General features: G+C 49.7%; 2 protein-coding genes across 2 annotated transcripts in view; both read left to right on the top strand.

The window, feature by feature from the left end:
- The first annotated feature begins 9 nt into the window (after positions 1-9).
- Positions 10-2,687, top strand: MZB1 (marginal zone B and B1 cell specific protein). Its single transcript, XM_029941551.1, has 4 exons — positions 10-232; positions 1,611-1,735; positions 2,107-2,217; positions 2,318-2,687. Exons 1-4 carry the CDS (start codon positions 29-31, stop codon positions 2,472-2,474), a joined length of 597 nt encoding a protein of 198 aa, XP_029797411.1. The 5' UTR covers positions 10-28; the 3' UTR covers positions 2,475-2,687.
- A 1,133-nt stretch (positions 2,688-3,820) lies between these two features.
- SLC23A1 (solute carrier family 23 member 1) overlaps positions 3,821-18,273 on the top strand; it is a 15,772-nt gene continuing 1,319 nt past the window's right edge. The window contains exons 1-15 of the mRNA XM_029941178.1: positions 3,821-3,841; positions 3,955-4,136; positions 5,217-5,292; positions 5,921-6,055; positions 6,507-6,664; positions 7,399-7,487; positions 7,648-7,715; positions 7,898-8,079; positions 8,191-8,311; positions 8,602-8,758; positions 9,062-9,209; positions 9,763-9,868; positions 10,113-10,485; positions 11,000-11,095; positions 13,764-14,030. Coding sequence (XP_029797038.1) covers positions 3,821-3,841; positions 3,955-4,136; positions 5,217-5,292; positions 5,921-6,055; positions 6,507-6,664; positions 7,399-7,487; positions 7,648-7,715; positions 7,898-8,079; positions 8,191-8,311; positions 8,602-8,758; positions 9,062-9,209; positions 9,763-9,868; positions 10,113-10,485; positions 11,000-11,095; positions 13,764-14,011 — 2,160 coding nt within the window. The 3' untranslated portion in view covers positions 14,012-14,030. The remainder of the gene's footprint in view (positions 3,842-3,954; positions 4,137-5,216; positions 5,293-5,920; positions 6,056-6,506; positions 6,665-7,398; positions 7,488-7,647; positions 7,716-7,897; positions 8,080-8,190; positions 8,312-8,601; positions 8,759-9,061; positions 9,210-9,762; positions 9,869-10,112; positions 10,486-10,999; positions 11,096-13,763; positions 14,031-18,273) is intronic.

Raw genomic sequence — 18,273 nt, 5'->3', positions numbered from 1 at the left:
ATACGCACCTGCACCCCAACCACAGCCCATGCTCACTGAGCCAGCTCCACAGACCATGAGGCTGTCACTGCCACTGATACTGCTGCTGCTGGGAGCCTGGGGCATCCCAGGGGACCTTGGGGACAGGGCTCCACTCACAGCCACTGCCCCACAGCTGGACGATGAGGAGAAGTACTCAGCTCATATGCCTGCTCACCTGCGCTGTGATGCCTGCAGGGCGGTGGCCTACCAGGTGAGTATCTCTCCCCAGCAGTTCCCCTGAGCCTGTCCAGGCCCCTCCTGAAGACAGTCCCCTTCTTCTACCTCAGATTCTACCATTGGACTTTGATTTCTTTTTCTTTGTTTTAAATTGTTTATTTATATATGCCAGAGCGTGACCTGAGCTGAAATCAAAAGTCGGATGTTTAACTGACTGAACCACACAGGCACCCCTGGCCTTTGGTTTCTAAATCCTCAACCCCAGGGTATCAGGTTAGACTTAGCCTTCCATGATATTTCCACCTTCACCTCACTTAAACCTCCATGCCTCAGTGTACTCATCTCTCTGCTCAACAGTAAGCAGATAATCTGGGACACTTACCCCAAAATATTTTGAGACCATAGGGAGTCACCAGCTTGTCCTCTCGGACTCCTTCCTTTCCAGGCTTATCCTCAGGTTGGGGCTCCTTCCCAAAACATGACCAGGGAGCACTGGTGTATATGTGCATGTGTGCACATGGGTTGAGTACACGAATATGTGAGTATGTGTGTGTCTCGCTTTCACACACAAACCTGTCAAGCATGCGTGAGTATCTCTATGGGGGAAGAGGAGCCCATGAGCACACGTGTCATTGAAGACTGGGCTCTGGATTTTTTTCTTCCTTTCCTTGTTCTTGTGGTTTAAGAAGAATGTCTCTGTCAGTTAAGCACCTGTCTCTTGGTTTCAGTTCAGGTCATGATCTCATGTTTTCTGAACTTGAGCCCCATGTCAGGCTCTGCACTGACAGTGTAGGTGCCTGCTTGGAATTCTCTCTCCCTCTCTCTCTCTCTCTCTCTCTCTCTCTCTCTCTCTCTCTCTCAAAAATAAATAAACTTTAGGGGCGCCTGGGTGGCTCAGTCGGTTAGGCCTCCGACTTCGGCTCAGGTCAGATCTCACGTTCGTGGGTTTGAGCCCCGCGTCAGGCTCTGTGCTGACCGCTAGCTCAGAGCCTGGAGCCTGCTTCCGGTTCTGTGTCTCCTTCTGTCTCTGCCCCTCCCCCTCTCATGTTCTGTCTCTCTCTGTATCAAAAATAAATTAAAAACATTAAAAAAATAAATAAATAAACTTTAAAAAATAAAATAAGATAGCATGTGCTGATGGGCAGGTGTGCCCTGGGGAAGGAGGCCCAGTGCTCAGGCCTAACTTGGACTTCAGACTTTCCCACCCACCCCATCCCAGGGAAGTGAATCCTACCTCAGCACACCCAGTCTTTGGAACCTGTGGGGGTGCAGTGAAGCCGGCTCATAGGAGTTTCCTGCTCAAAAGGCTCCCTTGCCACCTCACTTCCTCCCAGAGACCCAGGCTCCTGTCTGTCTCTCTCCCACCACTGAGCAGTCCCAAAGCCTTGGCTCTCAGCCCCTCTTTGTTCTAGATGTGGCAACATTTGACAAAGGCAGAGGCTAAGCTTCACACCCGGGATCCAGGGGGGCAGCAGGAGCTGAGTGAGTCAGTATACACAGACGTCCTGGACCGGAGCTGTTCCCAGACCTGGGAAGGGTGAGTCAAAAGTCTGACCCCTATCACCCTCCCCCAGGGGTAGGACTGATGGGATGAGGTTCTCATTCTTCCACTCATGCCAGACACACAATCCACTAGGGCTTTGGTCTAGGATATGGGGCTGGTTGGGATGCAGTCTGAGCTCTGGAGCTGGGAGCAAGTAGAATGGTAGGTGACCAGGATATATGGTTCCTGTGTGACCTTGGGCCAGAGGCTTTCCCTCTCTGGTCCTCAGTTTTCCATCAGGGAAGATCAGAATCTGGGCTCTGACTTCAGCAAATGCCCAGTGTGCTCAGCTTCATGTGGGGATGGATCCCTTGCTGGCAGAGCTTCCACAAATGCTGTATCCCTCTCCTCCCCACTGCTTCCAGCTATGGGGTTCGAGAAGTGAACCAGATGAAACGTCTCACGGGCCCAGGACTCAGCAAGGGGCCAGAGCCAAAGATCAGCGTGATGATCACAGGGGGCCCCTGGCCCACCAGGTGATGACAGGAGTGTGGGGGTGGAATGGAGACCTTGGAGCCTTGATCAGCCCCTGCTGTGGGGCAGGCAAGGTCTGAGGCTCTTGCTGGGTTCCCCTAGGCTCTCCATGACATGTTTCCACTACCTGGGGGAGTTTGGAGAAGACCAGATCTATGAAGCTCACCAACAAGGTCGAGGGTCTCTGGAGGCGTTGCTGTGTGGAGGCCCCCAGGGGGCTTGCTCAGAGGAGGCATCAGCCACAAAGACAGAGCTCTAGTCCAACTACTCCTTCCCCTTCCTGCTCAACCCCTGAAGAGAGCTGGGCTTCCTCTGGATTTGTCACCTTCCTTTGTGCAGGCTGCCTGGAGGGCAGGGCAGCCATGTGCCACCCACCCCCGCTTTGGCTTTAGACCACTAGGGCCTGGTGTATGTGTTGTGGGGAGCCTTCCCTTCTGGACTCAAATAAAACCTACTGACCTCCATTTCTTAATTCCTTCTCTCTGCAAAAGGTGCTTGTGGGGCTGGGAAGTCAGACTTTGGCATTTCTGCTGAGGTTGTACCTAGAGAGGGCCAGATAGACTTCCCTACAGTTTTCCAGAGGTAGGTGAGACCTGTCATGAATGGAAATATGAGCAAGCTTTCAAAGCATATGGAACCAGTTATATGAATGATAAAACCCCAGATCCATCATGATAGAAAAGGAAAACTCCATGAGCCACCTACCTTGTGGACACGCCTACTTAGCCACTCTATGCTATCTGTGCCCCTCCCTGAACATTAGTCTAACTGGGTCTATGCCCAACAGCCACTCAGTTTCTGGACTCTACCTCTGACCCTAGCTGGCATGAATGACTGAGCCCTAGGTTTCAGCCTGGGACTGGGCAGGACAGGGTTCTGGAATGTGCTGGATTCAGTATTTTGATTCTAAGTCCTGCTCTCCCCAGAAATTCTTCCAGCCTGTGAGACCTTTCCTTAGCAATGGAGGAAAGGGTTCCACCTGGGCCCCTCCTAACTCTGGGAACTTGTGGGCAGACAGTGCTATACCTTGTAGTTTCTTTTGTGAGTGTCTCTCTGATCTGCTGAAGCCCTGGGAGGTGGACAGAACAGACACTCTAATCCCCAGTTGACAGACACAGAGACCAAGGTTTAGAGCATAAAAGAGGCTCAAGCCAAGTCCCAGGCTGAGTAGTGGCACAGCTGGGAGGGGATTCAGATTTTGGGGGGCACATGGGGAGGTCATTGCTGGAGAAATAGGGGTGCCCCAGGCCGGACCTGACCCCTCCAGATTTTATGAGCGGTACTGCAGCCTGGCCCCCTACATTCCATTACCTGGTCCCTAGCTGCCTGAGGCCCCTCTTCCCTGGCCTTCTCCCCAGGAGAGAACCCCTAGTCACCAGGAAGAGAGCCAGGACCCAAGGAAGCAGCTGAGCTGCCTGTACTATTGGGTATGGAGATGGGATCCTGTGACATGGATCTGTGTAGTCCTGTGATTATAGAGTGATTTAGACACACTTTGCGGCACAGTTTGGGTGCTATGGATCTATGTGTGTATCTGAGACCATGTACAACTTATCTACCTTGTCTCTGTGTGTATGGCATGTGGCTAGGTTGAACTGAATGTCCATGGGACTTGTGCACTTAAGTGTAAGAGGTGGGGCTCTATCTCAATAGCTCCCTGGGGAGTACTGACTGGGGTGGAGAGAGGCAGGTGGGGAGAAAAATGCTAAGGAGCAGTTTCCAGGCTTCGAACTGGTCAGACAACTTTGGGAAACCTGGCAGCAAGAGTCAAGAAGGGAGAGGAGAACATAGGCAAACAGAGGAAGAGCTGGGTTCTGGACAAGCTGACGGATCCACGGCTGTGGCATGAAGCTGCTGCCCAGGTGGAGAGCACTGCTGCCTGTGGGTCCTTGGAACAGGCCGTGGGCACAGCAACCCGGAAGTAGGTGGGCCCTGGGGGGGCTGGGGCTGCGGCAGCACAGAGGGGAGCAGAACCAGGAACCTTAGATCCATTCCCACCAGCTGAAGAGCCTCAGATCCTCAGACCCTCCCAACCATTTTCAGCCAGCTCCAAACCCCCTGGTCAGGCCGGTGGGCTTGCCAGGAGGAGGAGATAGGCTGAGTTCAGGGCAGGCTTCAGGGGCTGTGTGACATGCACAGCCCAGTGCTTAGAAAGGCCTTATATTTGGTTTAATGCTCTGCTGCTATGTTAAAATTCATAATGCTTTTGGAACAGGGGTCCCAAATTTTCATTTTGCACTGGGTTCTGTGAATTAGGTAGCCAGTACTGACTGGGAGGGGAAGGGAATCATTGTTTTGACATAGGGAACAGGCAAGGCTGGCCCATCTGGGCCTCTGGGACACTGAGGGGTAAGTGGCTGTGTGGGGAGGGCAGGCCTTTATCAATTTTAATGGCTGATTTATAGCATGAGCTCCGGAGTTTAGGCCAACCTGAGTTTTTGGAATGGTTTTCTAAAACCTTGCTACCTATGTGGGCTTGGTCAGATCACATCTTCTAAATCTGTTTCTTCAGCTATAAAAGAGGCCAATACTGTCTAGTGCCTGGCGTTAAACACAGCAGTACATAGCAATTGCTTGGCATGCGGTCATTCCTCATTAAAGAGAGTGATTATGATAATGATAATTATTAACTTGTTATTATAAGTGGGAAAGAGTCTTGTTCGAAGTGTGACCTAATAAGTATCCCCCTGCTACTACCACCGCACCCAGGGTTTGGTAAACTTCCCAGACTGTCCACCCCTCATCTGCACTCTGGCCCTCTCTTGGAGACAAGAACAGGTCCCATGCCCAGGCTCAGGTGCAGTCAGGGAAGGGCATGCTCCGACGGCAGAGGCTTGGGTGGCCTTTACCACCATGGCCGGAGTTAATACGTTATCTCCACCCAGGTCCTCCTTTCGCAATCAGAGCTGGGAATCTGGTTATAGATTTACTTCAAACAATGTCTGATGTGTGGACTAAAGTCCTCCTTGGCCTTCCTAAAGCCATCCCATTTTTTCCTCAGGAACCGCTCACACCTGTGCCCCAAAGATGAGGGCCCAGGAGGACCCCGAGGGCCAGACACAGGTGCTGGGGAGCGGGTGGGACCTGGGTAAGGGGGAGGGTTGGGTGGGAGCCAGAGAGCCTGCTCAGGCCTTCTCTCTGGGAAGGAAGAGACAAAAGTTCTGATGAACTTGATTGAGAGTGACTATCTCAGGCTGAACGTAGCAATTGGGGGATGGCGTGTGGGTGGCAGTGACGGTGCGGGAGTCATCAGGTTTGGGACTGGCTGACTCTAGCTTGAGGGCCAGCAGGGACCTAACCTCTCCCACCCCCAGGGAAACCCCGAAGACTTCCAACAGGGCAAGGGTGAGACCACAGTGTGCCCAAGAGGGCCTGTCCACAGACTTCAGCCTTCTTGGCCCCCTCTTCTGTTGCTCCCCCAGGCCTTCTGACTTAGGGGTCCATCCTCTTGGGTGGAATGCCCTGGTCCCAAGCCCTCCAGGAGCCAGCAGAGTGGACTCATCCCTGCACAAATGAGTGTGAGGAGTGAGCTGAGGGCAGCCAGGCCAAGAGACAGCTGGGTAGATGAACTGAGAGGGACGATGGGGTTTGGACCCCTTTCTGAGGATCTGACAGCCACTCAGTCTACCTGATTGATTCTGGGGCAGAATGGACTTAGCTGGTCCCCATCACTCTCCCCTGAGTTCCTTCTCTCTGCTGCCCCAGCACGAGTCCCTGGGCTCAGCAGGGCCCTCCACGAGGGATCCCACGACGTCCCTGCCAACAGAACCCAAGTTTGACATGTTGTACAAGATTGAGGATGTGCCGCCCTGGTACCTGTGCATTCTGCTGGGCTTCCAGGTGGGCTTCTCTGGAGGGCTTCCCCACCCCCACTCAGCATCCTCCCCAAGATCCCTGTCCCCTTCCTGGCCAACAAGTTTATCATGGGTAACAGGAAGAGAAACCTAAGTCAACAACAGTGACTGTCACCAAGCAGGGGTGGGAAGGGGATAGGATGGGACCTGAGAGATTAGCCCCAGGAACATGTCACCTGCCAGGCAGAATGGCAGTCACAGGGAAGAGGACTCACTCCACAGAAGCCACAGAAATAACCTGAGGACAGATTATTAACCCAGAGAGAGGCAAGCAGTAGCTCCCTGAGAATCCCTCATAAAAGAATCAGTCCTGGGTGAGCACAGAGCCGGGGGCAGCACGGGTTCAGGTCCATGGAGGCAGGCATGAGGATGATTAGGACGCCACTGTTTCCCTGTGATCCCTATGGGCCCCGCCTCATATACTCCCCCCACCCCAGCATTACCTGACATGCTTCAGCGGCACCATTGCCGTGCCCTTCCTCCTGGCTGAGGCACTGTGTGTGGGCCGCGACCAGCACATGATCAGTCAGCTCATCGGTACCATATTCACCTGCGTGGGCATCACCACCCTCATCCAGACCACAATGGGCATCCGGTGAGCTGCCTCCCCACCCTCAAACACACAGTGATCCACACAGTGGGAGCAAGTGGTTTCTCTGAGGGTTGTTTTTTTGGGGGGGAAAGTGGCTTTCTATAACCTCTTGCTACTGCTACTCTACCTCCAAGTCAGCCTTAGGGCCAGGAAGCTGGGATCCCACATTGGGCCCCTGATGCTCCTCAAAGGCGAGAATCTGTTGGTTTAAGGGAATGTACCCTAGCTGGGCTCTTCTCTTGTTAAGCCCTCCTCTGGGTAATCAGGACCACCTACTCCTTGCTTTTAGGGCCTGTGTGGGTTTCTTCAATGGCCCATTGTCCTGGGGCCCCCTGCCCCTGTGTGCACAGCTCTAGGCTTGGGTGGCCACAAAATGGTTGTTTTTGTGGTGGGGGAATGGAGGGAGATTGTGAGTGGGGCTTGGATGCAAGAGCTGAGCTGTCTGCATCCCTGTACATGGCCCCTCACAGTGCAGAGGTGGGGTTGGGAAGGAAAGGGGGCATGTTGTGGGTCAGGGACTCCATTTGATTTCTCCCTTGGGCCTCCAAAATGTTAGAGGCCTGGCTGGGGGTGCAGCAACTTCTCTCAGCGATGCTCTGACCTTGTTCCTCTGTTTGTCTGTCCTTGGGTGTGACTCCCTCTCTCCTTCTCTCTGCATCCTCTCTCCCCATCTCCCCTGTCTCTGTGTCCCTGCACTCCCCTGCCCCTGCCCCTTTGCTCTGTGCCTCTCCTTCCAGGCTGCCACTGTTCCAGGCCAGCGCCTTTGCATTTCTGGTCCCAGCCAAAGCCATCCTGGGTTTGGAGAGATGGAAATGCCCCCCAGAAGGTGGGCACACTTCTGGGATCTGTGCTGGAGAGGGAAGGCCCAAAAGCCTGGAAGTCTGGGTGACTGTCCTGAGTCCAGACACCAGGGTGCATTAATGGCAGCATCTTCTCTTCCTCTCTGTGTCCCCTGGCCATGTGTGTGTTCCTGTCTCTGATCCCAGAGGAGATCTACGGTAACTGGAGTCTTCCCCTGAACACTTCTCATATCTGGCACCCACGGATACGTGAGGTGGGTTTGTACCTGGGGTAGAAGAGATCTGGACCTGAGGAGGGGGCTAGATGGGAGTGAGGACCACTCGTGAGTTGAAGGATTCAAGGAAGTGGTCCAGGAGTTTATTTGGGTTTATTTTTTAAATGTAGAGTTCATAGCCTCTAAATAGTGACTTATCATACCGTTATTTGCTTTTTCAGGTCCAGGGTGCAATCATGGTATCCAGCATGGTGGAGGTGGTGATCGGGCTGATGGGGCTGCCTGGAGCCCTGCTCAGCTACATAGGGCCTCTCACAGTCACCCCCACGGTCTCCCTCATTGGCCTCTCTGTCTTCCAAGCTGCTGGAGACCGAGCTGGCTCCCACTGGGGCATTTCAGCTTGGTGAGCAGGCACAAAGCCTGATCCTTTCCCAGCCCCAGCCCTTTCACCCCTTTCGTGTCCTGGCCCCAGCCCAGACTACCAGCCATCTTTCCTTTGTGCCTCTGCCCCCAGTTCCATTCTCCTGATCGTCCTCTTCTCCCAGTACCTGCGTAACCTCACCTTCCTGCTGCCTGTCTACCGCTGGGGCAAGGGCCTCACTCTCTTCCGCATCCAGATCTTCAAGATGTTTCCTGTGAGGAGATGACAGGCAGCTGGGGCTGGGACTAGGGCTGGGGCTGGATCTGGGTCCAGGGCAAAGGATGGGGGGTGGGCAGGTCTGGGACAGCAGAGGAGCTAGAGCCAGAGCACAGATGAGGTCCCAGTCAGGGGCTAGAGTAGGCATTGGGGCCCAGGTCTGAGTTGGGGCGGGGGCGAAGGCTAGGGCTAGGGCTGGGGCGAAGGCTAGGACTGAGGTAGGGTCTGGTTAGCCTGGACCAAGACTTCCAGGGCCCTCAGTGCTCCCCTCACCCCACCCCACTTCAGATTGTGCTGGCCATCATGACCGTGTGGCTGCTCTGCTATATCCTGACTCTGACGAATGTGCTGCCCTCAGACCCCACAGCTTATGGGTTCCAGGCACGAACGGACGCCCGAGGGGACATCATGGCTATTGCGCCCTGGATCCGCATCCCCTACCCCTGTGAGACACCCCACCTGGTCCCTTCTGCTTCCAGCTGAGACCATCTATGAGACCCCTGATGATCCCAACTCAGCCGATGATACGCTTTGCATTAGCTGTACATTTATAGTGTGGCAGGGAGAGTGGTGTTTTCCTCAAAGCCTCACTCCAGCTTCATGACTGAGTGATCCCAAATAAGCTGCCACAACTGTAGAGCTTCCACCCCAGCTTGAAATACCTTAACCCCCCCACATACTGCCTAATCCACTCCCTGATCCACCCAGAACTTACTGCATCCATCCTCCCGTCTCCCTCCCTATCCAGGTCAGTGGGGCCTGCCCACAGTGACTGCGGCTGCCGTCCTGGGTATGTTCAGTGCCACACTGGCCGGCATCATTGAGTCCATCGGAGATTACTATGCTTGTGCCCGCCTGGCTGGTGCACCACCCCCTCCAGTACATGCTATCAACAGGTATGGCCACCTGCCCTCTCCAATGTCTGATCCCCTCAGGGGCCACTCAGGAAGCAAATGTAGGGATAAGGTTGAGTCTCAAAGGTGTGGACTTGATCACGTCACTAATACTTTCCAGACCTCATTCTTACTTATGAAATGGAATACTCAAACCGCTCACTCTAAGTGTTAGGGGTAGTTGAGATAATAATGAAGCCTAAGGGAAACTACGGTGGTTGACAACCTTTCATGTGCACAGCCCTCCATGTGTATTCTCTTATGCAATCTACTAACGACTCTGTGAGACAAGGTACCCTTATTATGCCCATTTTACAGATGAGGAAATTGAAGCCCAGAGTCGCCTAAGGGAGTGAGTTCCAGGGCCCTGGGACTAGCACTCGGACATAGGCTCTTGGCTCCCAGACTTACCTCTGGCCTGAAGTGGGGAGTACTATGGACAGATAGTTGCAGTTTCCACAGTCCCCAAGAAGGCGAGCAGCCCGCCCAGGGTGATGGGAGGACGTAAGTCAGGGCAGAGGCTGGACCAGGGCCCCAACTCGCCCTTTCCTTGCAGGGGCATCTTCACGGAAGGCATCTGCTGCATAATCGCAGGGCTACTGGGCACAGGAAACGGATCCACCTCGTCTAGCCCCAACATTGGCGTTCTGGGAATTACCAAGGTGCCAAAACAAGCCGGATCGGCACAACGCCCCACCCCTATTCCCTGTGCCACAGCTCCGCCCCAAGCTCCAGCCACTTTGGCCTAACCACGCCCTGTCGTCAAGAGGTCCCGCCCTGCATCAAACCGTCCCTTTGGTGCTCACTTTTAGAACAGGCCCCGCCCGCCTTCCTGTCCTCAGAACTCCTCCGGCCCGGCCAGGCTTCGAGCCTAGAGTCTAACGCTGCCCCCTGGCTCCCCTGCAGGTGGGCAGCCGGCGCGTGGTGCAATATGGCGCGGGGATCATGCTAGTCCTGGGCACTGTTGGCAAATTCACCGCCCTTTTTGCCTCGCTCCCTGACCCCATCCTGGGGGGCATGTTCTGCACCCTTTTTGGTGAGTGCCACCTGTGCGCCATGGGTCTCTGCGTGGTCGCGGAGAGGTGGAGCCCATCCGGCCTGCGCGGCGCCTCCAGCAGTTCTCCTGCGCCCTCAGGCATGATTACGGCTGTGGGGCTGTCCAACTTGCAGTTCGTGGACATGAACTCCTCTCGAAACCTGTTTGTGCTCGGATTTTCCATGTTCTTCGGACTCACGCTGCCCAATTACCTGGAGTCTAATCCCGGCGCTATCAACACAGGTGCCTCCGCTAGTCCGAATGTCTCAGTAGATGGGGGAGGTGTGGTGGGCTTGACTCTGGGCACAGCTCCCTCCGTCAAGGGCACCATATGACAGAACCACAAATCCTGTCCAACTCCGGATGTGAACCAGAACCTGAGAAGTGATTAGCAACTGTCCTTTACTAAAACACTTTCTATGGACAGCTATGGAGCTTTACATGTGCTCATTTAATATTCACAACAGCTCCAGGAGACAGATAACTATCATCACTTCTACCTTGCAGAGGAGGAAAGTGAGGCTCAGAGAAGTTAAATGATTTGTCCTAGGATAATAAGTAGCAATGGGAAAACTGGGATTTGAACCCAAGGGTGGGGAGACAGGGTGCAGATAGGTTAGAAAGTTGGGATTTGTATCACTCCCATCTCCATGCCGACTCAAGGAAGTCAGTAAATTGCACAAGTGGGGAGAAAGTCCCTGAGCTCTGGCCTCCAGATGAGGCCAAGATGTCCGCTGGCCCTTGACCTATTCCACAGGCATTCCTGAAGTCGACCAGATTCTGACTGTGCTGCTGACCACAGAGATGTTTGTCGGTGGGTGCCTTGCTTTCATACTGGACAACACAGTGCCAGGTATGGGTCAGCCCTGGGAGGGAAACAAAGGACTAGGCTGGAATCATATGTACTCCAGCAGATGGGCCCTCAATCAGAAGTGTGGCCAGGACCACGCAATGCAGGACCTGCAAGGAGAGACAGGGAGTTTGGACTTGTGGAATGTGCACCAGCTGGAGGGAGAGACTAGTGGCTAGACAGAGACACAGGCATGCCTCATAGGTCTTGAAGAGGGTGGGTCTAGGGGAGTCAATCTTGGGGCCTTTGAGTTGTTTCCTTACATTTCTTGATAGCCAGGTTGAGAGCAGCCTCTGTTTTTCTTAGATTAGGGCAGATACAAATGAATCATCAGTTTGTTGGCAAAACCCACTACCAAATAATACTAGCGACTAGAAAAGCCCCTAACATTTCTCTTTGATATTAGCGCTTTTTGCAGGGACTGTGGAAGATAACTTCATGTGGGTCCCTGAGAACCCTCCTGGCTCATGCTTATGTGCCCTGTAAAATATAAAAACTGAGTGTCACCAGTTGCTCAAATGAGTAACAAGCATAGTTAACATTTACCAAACATCTACTATAGGTCAGGCATCAAACTATGCGTCTCATTTCATTCTCAAAAACTATCCTGTTAAGGAGTGCCTGGGTGGCTCAGTCGGTTAAGCGTCCTGCTTCGGCTCAGGTCATGATCTCAAGGTTTGTGGTTCGAGCCCCGCATCGGGCTCTGTGTTGATAGCTAGAGCTGGAGCCTGCTTCAGATTCTGTATCTCCCTCTGTCCTCCCCTGCTCGTGCTGTCTCTCAAAAATAAATTAAAAAACATTAAAAAAAAAACTATCCTGCTAAATACTATCAACACCATTTCACAAGGAAACAGAATCAGAGAGGTTAAGTGACTCACTGAAGTTCACATTTGGAGATTTAAAAGGCTGCAAATCTGGAATTTTAACAAAGTCCACCTGATGCAGTCTATGGCTTGTGTCCCAACAACTGTACCGTATTGTCTGTTGGAGGGTCCCTGGAAGATCAGGGAAAGCCCGATGGAGGCAGAGGTTAAAGACTCATCATTCCAGGGAGATGAGGGATTGGAGGAGCTGGATGATGGCCCTCCACTCACCACTTGCCAGCCTGAACACAGCTGTAAGGTTAGAATGAGGGCAGGAAAGGCCTAAGTGCCATGGCACTTTCAGGAATTTCAGACAGCACCAGATGATGAGAGAACTCTTGGTAGCAGTTACCCCATGGACTAATAGGTGGTACTTGCTCCTCCCCATTTAGAGGAAGGCTGGCTGTGGACATGAGAAAGGGAAGTGGCAGCCTCTATGCCCACGCAATCTGAGGAGATGGAGGAGGCGGTGGACTGTCTATTTAAGGGCTTTGTGAGTTGGGTAGCTCGATTAAGCTACCTCAGATGTTAATAGCCTCAGACTGCCTGGCTGAGATCTTCACATTCCCATCCTTCAACCCAACTCCCTATCAGCAACCATCCCTACCAGAGATCATTATAGATGTTATGCCCCATAATCCTTTTGTTTAATGTTTGAGAGAATGCAAGCACATGAGCAGGGGAGGGACAGAGTGGGAGAGAGAATCCTAAGCAGGCTCCGCACAGTCAGCCCAGAGCCTGATGAGGGGCTCAACTGCACAACTGACCAGGAGATCATGACCAGAGTTGAAATCAAGAGTTGGACACAACTGACTGAGCCATCCAGGTGCCCCATGCCACATAATCTTCAAGAGTCCTTAAATGTGCATTATTGAAGAATCTGAAGCTCAGAGTGATCAAATCACTTGCCTAAGGCTACCCAACCTGAACTCAGATCCAGGTCTGGTTAAATCAGAAACCGGTCCTTAATCATGGAATTACCTGTATACAACTTTCTATGTGTGATGGGCATTCTGCTGATGGACCACTTCGCATTTGCTCTTTCTCCATCCACAGTCCAAACTTGGAGGGGTAATTAATTTAGTTCAGGAAATGCTAGTGGGGCTAGTGGAAATCTCTTTCTACTTGCGTTGTAGTCTTCTCTAACCTCAGACCTCTTGTAAAATCCTCAGAGATCTCATGCACCCCTTTCCTGCCTCTTGAGGAAATATTCCCCTAGGTGTAAATGATCTTTTATGTATCCATACTACCAACAAAGATTTTACTTAGTAGCTTGACTTTCTGAGGTTTCTATTATAAAAGTGTAATTTCCAAACAGAGAATCATAATAGGAATATTAATACTGATTATAGTATTTCTAAATATCCCTGCCTGGCCCCAAAGCAGCGTCTGGGCACTATGTGGTCCCTATCAGCTTAGCACACACTAGCCCCATACTAGAGGTGTAAATTGACAATTACTTAACCTTTCTGCCTGTTTCTTTATCATATAAATTTGGTAATAGTACCTATATACTTACCACAGCAATGTTTTGGAGAAATGAGATAAAGAAATTAAAGCACTTAGCACAGAGCCTGGTACACTATAGGTACACAATAAATACTAAGTATAACCAGTATCTTTTAGGGTTTCCTAGAACTCTGGCCAAGTTAGAAGCTGAGAAATCATGGATTCCATAACTTTTCAGTCCCAGAAAATACTTGAGAATGACGACCTTGCATTTCCAGAAGTCTGTCTAAGGACTGGGTTAGGGGAAAGGGAGGTAGTGGAGGGTTGCTGGTCCTGGTAATTTCTCTGTCCTCTTCCAGGGAGCCCAGAGGAACGAGGTCTAATACAGTGGAAAGCTGGGGCCCATGCCAACAGTGAGATGTCTACCAGCCTCAAGAGCTATGACTTCCCCATTGGCATGAGCATAGTAAAGAAGATTGCCTTTCTGAAATACATTCCTATCTGCCCAGTCTTCAAAGGATTTTCTTCAAGGTCAAAAGCCCAGCAACCAGTTCCAGAAGACACTCCAGATAATATACAAACTGAGTCTGCGTGCACCAAGGTCTGAAAAATTACTCGTAGGAAAGGTAGGATATGTTAGATGGTCTTTCGTGGGAGCGCTGAAAAATCCTAATATTCTAATGCTTTAACCAAAGGAAAACTACTGTTTCCATTTTTGTGTACTTTACGGTCTTCAAGGGGAAAGGAGACTGGGTGAAAAGTCAAAATATGGATTTTGATTGGAATTCCTTAGCTATTTCATAATGATAGTGGAACTTCCCAACTGATGTGGGTCACTAAGAAGTCACAAGTATGCTGACATATTGACCCCCTTCAGCATTCGGATATGTAGGCAGAAAGTGGGTCAGCCGCAGCCCATGAACCATCAACTCTGGCCGCAGATAACCCCATTCTTGCATTTCAGTATGCTAAAAAATTTAAGTACTTTATGACATGGAATAGATTGAGAAATACTGACAATGCAAGAACAGGAAAAATCCTCTCAGGGGTACCTTGATGGTTCAGTTGGTTAAGCATCCAACTCTTGATTTCAGATCAGGCATGATCTCAGGGTTGTGAGTTCAAGCCCTGCATTGGGCTCCTCTTATATATGCTGCCTTGTTTCAATAGTGATTATAAAACAAGAACCCTGAAATCAAAACATGATGACTTCAATTACCTTAAAACTATGAAACACAGGCCCTGGTGGGGTGATCTGTCCAAAGGGCTTCAAAATGCAATAGCTGTTGCTCTGAAACTTTTCATCTCTACCTGTAATGCAGATGCCTGACTCTCCAGTTAAACAGCTAAGTAGTTTTAAGGTGCAGTTTCCCTGACAATCAAGTAAAGTTCCAACAGGAGCTAGAGTGTATTATGCTAAGTGAAAGAAGCCAGAGAAAGACAACTAACATGATTTCACACGTATGTGCGAGAAACAGATGAACATATGGGAGGGGAAGAGAAAGACAACGGGAAACAAATCATACTCTTAACAATAGAGAATAAACTGAGGATTGATAGAGGGAGGCTGGTGATGGATGTTGAGGGCACTTGTTATGATGAGCACTGGGTGTTGTATGTAAGTGATGAATCACTGAATTCTACGCCTGAAACCGGTATTCCATTGTATGTTAACTAGCATTTAAATAAAAACTTGAAAAGAAAAGAGGAATCCCAACAAAATTAGAATACTCTAGGGGTACCTGGGTGGCTCAGTTGGTTGAGTATCTGACTTCAGCTCAGGTCATGATCTTGCAGCTGGTGGGTTCGAGTCCCACATCAGGCTCTGTGCGGATAGCTCAGAGCCTGGAGCCTGCTTTGGGATCTGTGTTTCCCTCTCTCTCTGCCTTCCTCCCCTGCTCATGCTCTGTATCTCTCTCAAAAATAAACATTTTAAAAAATTAGAATACTCTTTAATAGTGATAACATCACTTATGTACTGAGGATTACGTTAAGTGTTTGATATGTATTAACAAATCATACAATCCTAAGATAGATACTGTTATTACTACCCTTTTATTTTTTTTTAATGTTTTATTTATTTTTGATACAGAGCATGAGCGGGGGAGGGGCAGAGAGACACAGAAGGGGACACAGAACTGGAAGCAGGCTCCAGGCTCTGAGCTAGCTGTCAGCACAGAGCCTGATGCGGGGCTCGAACCCACAAATGTGAGATCTGACCTGAGCCCAAGTCAGAGGCTTAACCAACTGAGCCACCCAGGTGCCCCACTACCCTTTTATTTTTAAACTTTATTTTTTTAAGTACTCCTTTACACCCAATGTGGGGCTCAAATTCACAACCCTGAGATCAAGAGTCACATGCTCTTCTGACTGAGCCAGCCATGTGCCCCCTAATTACTACCATTTTTATTTTTTTAAAGTTTTTAATGTTTATTCATTTTTGAGAGAGAGACACACACAACAGTATGAGCAGGAAGAGGGTAGGAGAGATAGGGAGATAGAGAGTCTGAAGCAGGCTCCAGGCTCCGAGCGATCAGCAGAGAGCCTGATGTGCGGCTCAAACTTACAAACCGTGAGATCAAACCTGAGCCAAAGGCAGATGCTTAACTGACTGAGCCACCCAGGCGCCCCTGTTAGAACCATTTAAAGAGGTGGAAACCAAGGCATAAAATAGTGACTTGTCCATGATCAATGGATTCACATCTAGGAAGTCTGGCTAGTCTTTGCCTTTTTTTTTTAAATAACCATTTTAATAATCGAACTTCTATTTTTTTTAAATGTTCATTTATTTTTGAGAAAGAGAGCAAGCATAAGCAGGGGAGGAAGGGCACCCCACATTCTTTGTTCTTAATCATTAGGTTACAATGCCTAATTCAAATTTATAATCTCCAGTTACATTGCACTATGATAATTTGGCCGTATGTGGAAATGAACTCATCTGCCCCTGTCTGAGCTTAGAAAGGATCTATAAGCCTCGTTTATCTGGCAGCCTGCTGTGTCACTTGTGGTACTTAGCTATTAGAGACATAGGGGACTGGCTGTATCAGCTCCAAAAAGAGAGGCAAGTAGGATCATTTCTGCTTCAGAGTTTCTTAAAAATCTACTTGTTTTGGGGGTGCCTTGCTAGGTCAGTCAATAGAGCATGAGACTCTTCGGGATCATGAGTTCAAGTCCCGTGTTGGGTATAGAAATTACTTTTTTTTTTTTTAATTTTTTTTTAATGTTTTATTTATTTTTGATACAGAGAGAGACAGAGCATGAGAGGGGGAGGGTCAGAGAGAGATGGAGACACAGAACCAGAAGCAGGCTCCAGGCTCTGAGCTAGCTGTAAGCACAGAGCCTGACACGGGGCTCGAACCCACGAATGTGTGAGATCTGACCTGAGCTGAAGTCGGAGGCTTAACCGACTGAGCCACCCAGGCGCCCCTAGAGATTACTTTTAAAAGTAATTTCTACACCCAACATGGGGCCTGAACTCATACCCCTGAGATCAAGAGTCATAGGTCCTACCAACTGAGCCAGCCAGGTGCTTGAGATTATAAAAAACCCACAAACCACACAAAAACAACCTACTTGTTTATTCTCTTTTAAGGTAGCTATTAAAAAAACAATGGGGCACTTGGGCAAACCAATGGATCCCCCACGAAGAATGTGAACCAGAACTGACTACAACTCTGAGCCCAACAAACTCCAGAAAGGCACAGAGGACATCATCAACTGAGTAGGGCCATGAGGCAGAAGTGTATGTAGAACCAGGGAATTGCTAGCTGGTTGTCAGCCTGCCCCAAGATAAAGATTAGTCCAAAACAAAGTACTTCACCCCAGGAACAAACTCCTTTAATACTTCACCCCAAGAACAAACATAAATAAGCTTGTTAGGGAAAAACACAGATGGTCCAGGTGAACCAAAATAGCAAACCAGTCCAATCAGACCAGCAATGGCTTGTGAAGGGCAGAAGCCAGTGGAGATTATACTAGAGTAAGGTTACCATTATACTGACTAGCCAAAAACCTTCTTAAGGTGGAGATCCGTACCTGCACTGCCGCTGACTGCAGCAGCCTGAGGCTGCCACGGTGGCTTAGGGAAAGGGAGATCAGGTTTGTTTTACTGCTGCATTTTGGACAGATACATGCATAATGACACACTTGACACTATGGAATCTAATAAAGCCTGCTCTCTTAGCAAACCTTGCCAATAGGGTTGTCCTGAAGTACTGAACCCAGAATACAGTGATTATCAATCACCACAGGAGAGTCTGCACTCCAGCACCAATAAACACAACCATCAGCTCAGTTCTACTATTATTTATTTTTTTAAATATTTTTGAAAAAATATAATTTTTTTACAATATTTTCAACTTAAACACTATTCACACTGAACACGTATGGCAGCTTAACCTACCCAAGTATGAAGTTTAAGAAGCCAAAACTGTTCTAGCTTTGTTAAAAGAAAAGTTGTGCTGCAGACCATTGTAGTGATGGTTAACAAAGCAAGGAAAAGCACCACTCAAATCATGTTACCATTTCTTTGTTCAATTGGATTATGGTGGGTCAGATGGTGCACTTCACATGGGCATGGCTATGATGCAGGGACTCCTTAGAAGATGCAATTCTCAAATTACATACTTCCTCAGATATAACATTAGGAGAATTCACTATTTCTTAAGTGATAACATACCATAAAAGCCAGGGCTAGTTCTCACCGTGAACATTACCTTATAATCTCAGTAACCAAAGACATATTGTCTATAATGAATTATTTCAAATTAGCTAACAAGGCCTTCTTCAGAAAAAGGAAATTCTTCTTGATAATGACAAATGCAAATTTAAGTCTGAACTGAGAAATATGCCTAACAACCTGAACTTAAA

Source organism: Suricata suricatta, chromosome 6 (assembly GCF_006229205.1).
Source record: "Suricata suricatta isolate VVHF042 chromosome 6, meerkat_22Aug2017_6uvM2_HiC, whole genome shotgun sequence".
Classification (NCBI taxonomy): domain Eukaryota; kingdom Metazoa; phylum Chordata; class Mammalia; order Carnivora; family Herpestidae; genus Suricata; species Suricata suricatta.
The sequence above is the reverse complement of the archived record's forward strand: the minus strand, read 5'-3'. Positions and strand labels throughout refer to the sequence as shown.

What these genes read in the sequence shown, in the direction of transcription:
- MZB1 (XM_029941551.1), top strand. Translation starts at nt 29, where the DNA reads ATGCTCACTGAGCCAGCTCCACAGACCATGAGGCTGTCACTGCCACTG. An exon ending in TGTTCCCAGACCTGGGAAGG is followed by an intron (nt 1,736 to 2,106) that starts GTGAGTCAAAAG and finishes CACTGCTTCCAG; the next exon opens with CTATGGGGTTCGAGAAGTGA. An exon ending in GGGGGCCCCTGGCCCACCAG is followed by an intron (nt 2,218 to 2,317) that starts GTGATGACAGGA and finishes GGGTTCCCCTAG; the next exon opens with GCTCTCCATGACATGTTTCC.